The sequence below is a fragment of the Monodon monoceros genome, unplaced genomic scaffold, assembly GCF_005190385.1.
Source record: "Monodon monoceros isolate NGI ecotype Baffin Bay Population unplaced genomic scaffold, NGI_Narwhal_1 Super_Scaffold_3, whole genome shotgun sequence".
In the NCBI taxonomy this organism is placed as follows: domain Eukaryota; kingdom Metazoa; phylum Chordata; class Mammalia; order Artiodactyla; family Monodontidae; genus Monodon; species Monodon monoceros.
Window position 1 is genome coordinate 22,293,126 of NW_021703780.1, and position 9,477 is coordinate 22,302,602.

The window sequence follows — 9,477 nt, forward strand, 5'->3', positions numbered from 1 at the left end:
TTTGGGGTTTTTTTTTTGGCTGCACCGTGTGGCTTGTGGCATCTTAGTTCCCCGACCAGGGATTTAACCTAGGCCCTCGGCAGTGAAATCGTGGAGTCCTAACCACTGGACCGCCAGGGAATTCCCACACACTATCTTTTCTATAGATCAAAGCATTAATGTTGAGCTCTCAATAGCCCTGTGTCTCCAGCACCAATAGCCTTGTGTTAAATCATTTACAACCAGCAGGGATCCCAGGATGTGAATTGGACATGATCACCCAGTTGGAGAAAGAACAACTGTAGACACTGGATCTTCAGGGAGCTGAAGAGGGGAGTGACCAAAAATATCTGTCTAGGTGAGTAGTATCATGAAAAGGCCACTAATTTGAAATTTCGGAGACGTGAGTTCTAGTCTAAGCTCTTGCAATTTGCTGGGTGACTTAAGTTACTCTGTTTTCTATCTGTCAAATAAGCAAGGTGGCCTTGATGAACTCTAAGTTAAGATCTGTTATGATGAGCTCTGTTAATCCTCTGAAGTCTGTGGTTGTAGACTTGTTTAGAAGAGTACCTAAACTAGCTGGAAGAAGGGTTGGGGGATCAAAGGGAGATCAAATGGGGATAGCAGGGTAATAGTTAGCATTTCTGAAATTCTGTTTTCTCTCTTTGCCAAGAAAGTGGTTGCATCCAAGCTTGATAGAGTCTTCCTCACTTTTTGCATTTTGGCAGGGTGGTGGTGGTTATGTTTTCTACATTTGAGAGTCTTTACTTTTCTCATCCCTTTCCTGTCTCTCATTTACCATAACTAATTGGCTACAATAGCTAATAGCTCATTTTACTTTCTAATCCCCTGTTCTCTGCTCATCAATTGGTATATCTGCTTATGTCCATTTTGGGGGCTCAGCATTTAACCAAGCCCCTACCTGTATTTCTTGATGTCTCTGTGCATCCACTGTGAAAACTCTGTTATCACTTCTGGCCTTGTTCACTTCTCTTTCATTGTCCCTTTTAAGTTTCTGCCCATATAAAGTTGCTAGTGTGCATGAATTGCAAATTAGTTGTCTTTTTTCCCTGTTGGTTTATTTTCCTTGCTCTCCACACTAGACACAGGTGATATTTGCACTTTAAATGTCTTTCAGATAGGGATATTTGAACTGAACCAAAGCATCAACACCAATCAGGCTATTTCTGAAGAACTAGAGTTTCCAGGGTCAGCAATGGAAAGTCTCCGAAGGAATACTGCCCAACGTCCTATGAATGAAGAAGCCTGTAAAAATGAGGGCCAGTTATCAAGGCAGACAAAATGTCCTCCACAGAAGAAATCTTCTTTTGAGAAAACAGCAATCAGAAAAGTGTCAATGACCCTCAAGGAAATTTTCACTAGGGAGAGAGGCCCTGAATCCAGTGAATTTAGTCTAAGCTCAAAGCTTAATACACGGCAGAAAATTCCAAAGGGAGCTATGTCCCCCATATCTAGGAAAAACTCCAAAGATAATTCAGGCTTAATTAAACACCAAAAACTCTTTCTGCAAAGGAAACCTTGTAAATGCAATGAATGTGGTAAAGCCTTTAATTACCAATCAGACCTTATTGTCCACAGTAGAATTCATGGTGGAGAAAAGCCTTTTGTATGCAATGAATGTGGTAAAACTTTTAGCCGAAGTACACACCTTATTGAACATCAAAGAACTCACACCGGAGAGAAACCTTATGAATGCAGTGAATGTGGAAAAGCTTTTAGCCGGAGTACACACCTTAGTCTACATCAGAGGATCCATACTGGAGAAAAACCATATGAATGTAATGAATGTGGAAAAGCCTTTAGCCGAAGCACTAACCTTAGTCAGCATCAGCGAACTCATACTCAAGAAAAACCTTACAAATGTAATGAATGTGGGAAAGCCTTCAGCGACCATTCAACCATAATTCAGCATCAACGAATACACACTGGAGAGAATCCCTATGAATGCAGTGAATGTGGAAAAGCTTTCAGTTGGATCTCATCTCTTATTGAACATCAGAGAACACACACTGGGGAGAACCCCTATGAGTGCAGTGACTGTGGGAAGGTATTCAGTCGGAGCTCATCCCTTGTTGAACATCAGAGAATACACACTGGAGAAAAGCCCCACGAGTGTAGAGAGTGTGGAAAGGGTTTCAGTCGGAGCTCCTCCCTTATTATTCACCAGAGAACTCATACCGGAGAGAAGCCTTACAAGTGTAATAACTGTGGAAAAGCCTTCAGTCAGAGTTCATCTCTCATCAGACATCAGCAACTTCACACTAAAGAGTAATATCTGTGCTTTCCTTAATGTTAGCACAAGAGCACACAGTATAACCTCCCACAGCTGAAAAGAAACATATATACTTGTTTGAATTTTCCTTCCTACTAGCTAGGGCTAAGCCAGTTTCAAGCTAGCCTTCCTTCCTTTTTGTAAACTAAATGCTCAAATGAGTGATCAATCCAACAAGGGGATGAATTTTAAAACCTAACATATTCACTCTAATATTCTGGAGGGCTCCAATCTTAGAATATACAGCTACCTAACACCTTGCAGTTCCTCACCTTATCTATTCCATGGAGCTTGGATCCCTGAACTACCAGTGAACCCTCTCTTTCCCAACCACATCAGCTCCTTCACTTAAAAGAGGAAATCCCATGTGTGTGTATTTTCATGCTTGCTGGCTCCAGTGGCAGAAGAGAAGGAGCTGGCTTCAGATTAGGATAAAAAATTCCCACCAGCTTGGGGATAAAAAATTCAGTCTCGAATTATATGGACAAATTTTTCTCTTCCTTCCTCCCTTACCTTTTTTGCTATAGCATAGTTTCCTCAAAGTATAGCCCGTAGTTCTAATGTGCCTAACTAATCCCAGTGTTATTTTATCTTATCCTTACCAAGAAGGTCCTAAAAATCTTAGTTCCTCCATTATCTTTTAAAAAATTGCTGTCCTATTTTAAAAACTTTTCTTTTGTTTACAGACTTCATGAAACATATACCATCTGGTTCTGACTCTCACCACCCTTGTTAAGTTGATCTGTCAAAGACAAACTCAGTGCCTTTTTCTCAGTCCTCTTCCTACTTGACATTTGCAGAATTGGTACTTTTGGCCACTCCTATGCCTTAAAACGTGAGCTTCTGGGATCCATTATTCTGTGCTGATCCACACTTTTCCTACCTCCCAGCACTTCTCTGATTAACAATGATCAGCTCTGTGACTTGGGCAAGAGTTGGACCAGAATAATTTCATTTTATTGGCTTACAGTACTTCATGTTATTCAATTAGATTGTAAGCTTCTTGAAAACAGAAATCTTGTTTTAGATCCCTATAAAACATCACACAGTGCTGAGCAGTCACTAAATGCCCCAAAATTATTGCTTGCTGATTCCTCTTTATCTATCCTGGGTAATCAGTCTGCTAGGATTTATTTGAAATGTCTTGATAGTTGATTTCTTTCTCTCTACTCCTACTGCTGCTGCCAAGTCCTCAGTAGTTTGGGCCTAGATTACCAGAGTAAACACATTGTTGCTGCTCTTGTCTCCCTGTCTTTATATAGCTGCCTGACTAAACTACCACTTGGTTCAGAAAGAATCCACAGTTTCCCATTGTCCCAAGGAAAAAGTTCAAAGTACTTTAACTTGAAGACCTTGCACAGTTGGATCTATTTACTTATTTTCCATTACTCCCCAGTACAACTGGGCAGCCCTGTCCTTTGTCTCTACGACACCCTTTCTCTTCACACTTGGCTCCGCTTCACACTATTCCGTGGCACCCTTTTACATACCCTGCTTTCCTCCCTGTATCTCCAGAAATCTATCCATACTTTATAAAAGGCCCTGGTCAGGTCCTGCCTCCTCTGTGATAATTTCAGCACCACCCCCCCCTTAGAAGTCCTTTACAGTGATGGTTTACCCTATTCTCCCGTATTACATACTTTCTTATTCTGTTTTCTGGTTCTGTCAGGTGCTTTTTTCCATGAACTTTTTCGAAGTTAGAAATTGTCTTAAATCTCTTAGTAGCCCCATCTAATACATAGTACAATGCAGGCCTGGATTGTAGTTTTAATCTAAATCAGGAGGGTTTAATTTAATAATGCAGTCACTTTACTCTTTTGAATGGTGAGATTACCTCATAAATATTTTTGTCCTTTTTGTCCTACCTTGAATTATATACATTAAGCCTTGGGACTGACTCCTTCAGAGCTCCTGGGATGCTGGCCTCTTGGCTTTCCACTTCATGAGACTGTTTTAAGGAGTATGTGGGTTTATTCATATAAAGTGATGAAAACAGTGCCTGACATATAGTAAGTGTTCAATAAATGCTAATTGTTATGATTCTATTCCTTCATATCTGCCTGTAGTCTTTCATTTCATCCCTAAAGTGTCTGTAACTCCACAGAATGGAAAACTAGGATCACAGTCAAATAAGTAAGAAGATATTTCTTCTGCCATCACAGACAATTGTCATCTATTTTATTATAACTCTATTGTGTGTCAAAAATGACTCAAGGCGGCTTACAAGATATGATAAAATACAAAACTGAAAAAATACAAATCGGTATTAAAGAAGAAAATGCCTAGAAGATCAAGATCATGACAAATTATGGTATGCCAGATAGTTATTCAGGTATGAAAGTGAGATGGTCATTTGCTTACATTGTATTTGGAAGGGGAGAAAATGTCCATTCTTCAAGGAAAGCCTAATAGAGTTAAGATGAATTTCTCCACTGGCCTGCATGTAATTATACAATGTGCTTGATAACAAAAAATTAAAATTAAATTATGTGTTCTCTACCACACCTAGCATATAGTATGTTTTCCAGTGAATAAATATTTAGTTCATAGTAGAAGTCTCAGAAAGGCAAATATAGAGATTCTTCTTGGGGTGGAGTGGGGTTAGAAGGAGCAGAGGGTAGAGATAATCAAGTAATTACTGGGTGCCAGAAGAAAAGCTCTTTTTGAGTCTCTTAACTTACCACATTATGGGATGAAGAAACTGAAATTTACACATGTTAAATAGCTTACCCAAGGATCAGGATTTGACCCCACTACTGGATCTCTTAAGCTGGGCCCTGGCAAGATCTGGGAAAGAAAGAACTGTGTAAGTAAAGGTATAGAGGTAGGAAAATGCTCTGTTTGTTCCAATAGATGAACTGGACTGTCTGTGGCAGGGAGTTCAGTGAAATAAAAATAAGAAAGTTTATTTGGAATTGGATAACTAGACAGTGGCTGCCCTGAGTACTAGCTTGTGTGTGGATTTAATCATTTAGGCAATGAGGGAATTACAGGAGGTTTTTGATCATGGTAATACAAATTTCGTTTCGGGGAGAAGATTAATTTGGTAGAGGAGACAAGGTGGTTTGGAAATGAGAGAGACAGCATGCAGAAACTAGGTGAGAAGCTGAAGTATTAGAATAGTGGTATTATGGAACAGAGCAGTGGTCAGATGAGGAGACAGTATAAAGTAAGGATCCTATGAAACTGGTGACTAGATACGGGCAAGGAAGAAGAGAGACCAGCACTTCCTTAATTGCTGTTGTTAACTTTCCTGTAAGCTACCTAGGGTATGGAGGGAGGAATTTCTGATACACACTCAGCAGTTAGCCATGAATACAAAACATTAAAAAGCTGAACGCCTGATATGATTAACTTGCATCTTTAAAGTCGATTTGGAACCAAAAACTTTTGGGATTTCTGGTGGGGAAATTGGGTCAGAAGATAAGAGCGATCTGGAGTGGGGAGCTTTATTCTAAGGAGAAACAGAGGGTTTTCCAATGCAGCCAAAAGCACTGTGACTCGGCTCACACTGAACAATGTCTTCAAAATAATCTCCGTCCTTGCACGGAGCCCACATCTAGGCGCTCAGCGTGGGCCCTCTTCTGCGAGCCCTGCAGGTGGCTCCAGCGGAGGCCAGCTGCCGTCCCTGTCCTTGCACGTCCGGACGCCTAGGCCATTCCTCGGGAACCCGGGTAGGGAAGGAGGCGCGTGAGTGCGAAGACCACCGCGGGGGTAAGAGCCTCAGAGCTCTGCGCTTTGGCTGTGCTCCCGGAATTTTATGGTGACCGTTGTGTGCTCCAGTTCCCCTCATCAAGGCTGCGATGGCCACTCCTAGAACCACCGGATGGGGTCCCGCGACCACCCCAGACGCCATCTTCCCGCTTCCCCGGGGGCGCTCTGAAGCAAGATCGGCCAAAGAGCTGATCCTACATCTGAGAACTACAATTCCCAGAAACCTCGGAGACTCGCAGTCGTCACAGCGCCCAGACTCCATTTCCCAGAAGTCTTACGACCAATTCCCATCCTCACTGAAAACCTTATGTGACGTCATCGACTTTCTGCTGAACATTCTAAAGGCTGTCGGGGTGGGCGGTGCCACGCAACGTGATGTGGCGATACCACTGGGCCTCGTTTCTGGATGGTCTCCTAGCCTGAATCTCTGTCACTTCTTTTTCTAAAAAATTGATAAACCAGAGTGAAGCTTCCACCCTTTTCCGTTAGATTTTATTCATTTAACATGTGTTTTCCGTGCCTACTATGTATTAATCCGCTTTTCTGATTTGTGGGCTGTGAGATTGAAGATGAGTCACTTTCTTCGCTAAATATTAATTCAGCTCCGTTAAAGAGGCTACGATCCTTCCTCAACATTCTCCCTGCCGCCCAACCCCTCACCCTGACACACACACACACACAGGCACACACGCTGAAAAGCATAAAGGGATGAAAAGCAAAAAATAAACACTGGTCCCATCACTCAGATAATCCCTGGACATATTAGTAAATGTTCTTTCAGACTTTTTTTCTTCTTCTTAGATCTGTGTATCTGCATATGCTAGATATGGAGATGGATTGTGTGTACACGTTTATACATAACAAAAAGTTATAGTTTATACGTAACAAAGGATTTACTATATACATTCATCTTGAAATTTCCCCATGTTAATATTTTCCAAAATAATTTTTAGTGGTACTGTCAAAGAACTAATCCTGTCCCTGTATAAGCATTTCTTTTCAGGCTTCCTAAACACCAGTGATTTTATTTAGAACCCCTAACAAATGCTTCAGTCTGCTGTTGTCAAAACAACTTTAAAAATTACTGTTAATTTTATTAGTTGTGATAATGATATTATGGTTATGTTTAAAAGGAAGAAAAAGTCCTACTGGCTAAAAGATACATACTGACGAGACAAATGATGTCTGGGTCTAACTTTAAAGTATTCCAGGAATAAATAAAAGGGGAGTCAGGGAGGGATTGCTAAACAAGACTGGCAAATGTTGATTATTGTTTAATCTTGGTGAAGAATACACTGAAGTTCACTTTTCTATTTTGTGTCTATTTGAAATTTTCTGTAATAAGTTTTTTTTTTTTTTAATGTATACCAGCATTCCTCTTGGAGCAGTGTGGCCAGCTAATTCCTTCCAACCTCATGTTCAAGTCATCCTTTGACCACTGCCCAAATGAAGAATTTTCACTTCCATTGTCATCTCTGTGATGCTGACTGATTCCTTTTCCTGGGACCCATCTTCTGACTAGTTTTTTCACAGTACCTCTGAAACTAAAGTAAGTCTCAACTCTTTACAGAGCACTCCTTTTACCTTCATGCTCTCCTGCATCTTAGTCTCCTCCTGATCTCGTATGTACATGACTTTGGCATCTGGCTTATAGTTTTCTGCTGTATTTCACGTCTCATTTCATTCTGAGTGACATCATGACAGAGTAACTGCTCAGTAAACATTTGTTGAATCAATTAATGTCCACGTGGATGAATCATCCAGCAAACATTCTGCCTTTTATCTGGAACCCTGGGGTCTTGGCAGGCAGGAATCCCCGCGCTTGTGGGTAATGCAGCATCTGCTGCCCGTGCTTTTCCTCTCCCACCGGTGAATCTTATCCTTCCCTTTTTAATTCCTGTTCCAGAAGTCCTCCTCCGCCTCTGCTTTTACAAGGTGCCTGCCATCTGCTCCCCACGCACAACCTTCTGTCCTTCACACTTTCCACGCCCACCACTTAGCTTCTATCCATCCCAACATTGTCAGAGACACCATTTCTTTCTCCTTTAGGACTTTGCTCTCACACTCTTTCCACTTTTCAATCTCTCCTTTTCTAGTGACTCATTTCCTTATCACTTTAAACAAGTCTAGTATGTCTCTCCTATTTAAAAACATCCTCATTAAATTCACATACTGCTTTAGCCACCAAGCTAATTCTCCCCTAGAACTTCCAGAAGGAGTGTGAACCAGCCAACACCTTGAGTTTGGCCTAGTGAAACTGATTTCAGACTTCTGGACTCCAGAACTGTGAAAAGAAATCTGTTGTTTTAAGGCACCAAGTTTGTGGTAATTCATTATAGCAGCCATAGGAAATGAATACATTCTTCTTTTGCTCTTGCTCTTTCAGGCTCAGGGGTGGTAATGTTTTCCTGCAATTGTTAGATGCTAGTGTTCCACTGTCCTTTGCTGGTTCCCTCTCTTGGCTAAATTTTCTTCAATTAAACTGCTTGAGTATGGCCTTTAGTTTCTGCCTGGGACTCTGCCTAGAGGTGGAGTGAAGAAAAATATGGACCAAATAAGAAGTGGCCCCTGAAAATACTGTCCTTCACCAATAGACCCACTCCTTGTTTCCTGGTCTTCTTGGGCAATGCTGGGCCATTAGCCTCCCAGAACTGTGGTTCCAGATTTCTCCTGGCCCCAAAGTAATCTGCTCAGAACTACATTGCTCAGAGGCCTCAGTAATGATACATATTTTGGACCTGGACCTTGAGCCTTCATGCTTTCTCAGTAGTCCAAGATCGAGATGAATGCCCCTGTGCAAGGGTGAGTTCATCCATGGCCCAGGCACCTGTCTGAGCCCATCTGAGGCAGAGGTGTGTCCAAGACAGGGTCTAGAATACAGGTTCCATCACACTGTGAGGTCATTCATATCAGTCCCCCTTTCCCTCCCCTCTCCACACCATCCTCTTGAGATGTAAACAAATCCAGAGAGAGGTAAACTTCTTTGACTTTCCTCTTGTCATATTGTTAGGGGAACCACTGACCGAAACCGCTCGTGCTGGCCAGGCCCTATAGTAACCACTTGCATGAGTTATCTTAAAACAGGAGGTCCTGGTAAGGAACTCGGAACTAATAAGCAACCTCCAGATAGTGATCACACATTCTCGGTGCTCTGCATTTGATCTGACGGTATCTATGAATAGATCAAATTAATGGAACAAAGCAGGATCTTCCATGGTTAATGACAAATTCCCAAATAAATTCTGTTCCCTCATATAGGAATCATAGTGGCAAAAGGACAAGAGTCTTTTTGTCTATTTCAGGCTGACTCTGGTGTTCTCTATTTTGGGATCTCCTTTGAAACAGGAGGACCCTTCACCTGGATATAGAAACTTCTTTTCCTTATACTGTGGGAGTGGCTCAGATTCCAACCAAAGCATATCCTATAACCTGAGATCCATTCCTCTCTGCTAGTGTCCACCTCTCTGCTATGGGATAAATAAAATTCCTAC

At 41.6% G+C, this 9,477-nt stretch overlaps 1 protein-coding gene across 1 annotated transcript in view; it reads left to right on the forward strand.

Annotated features, from left to right (window-relative positions):
• Positions 1-1,170: 1,170 nt before the first annotated feature.
• Positions 1,171-9,477, forward strand: part of LOC114907338 (zinc finger protein 850-like) — a 347,786-nt gene continuing 339,479 nt past the window's right edge. The window contains 1 exon segment of the mRNA XM_029242860.1: positions 1,171-2,268. Within this exon segment, the coding sequence (XP_029098693.1) occupies positions 1,196-2,268 (1,073 nt within the window). The 5' untranslated portion in view covers positions 1,171-1,195.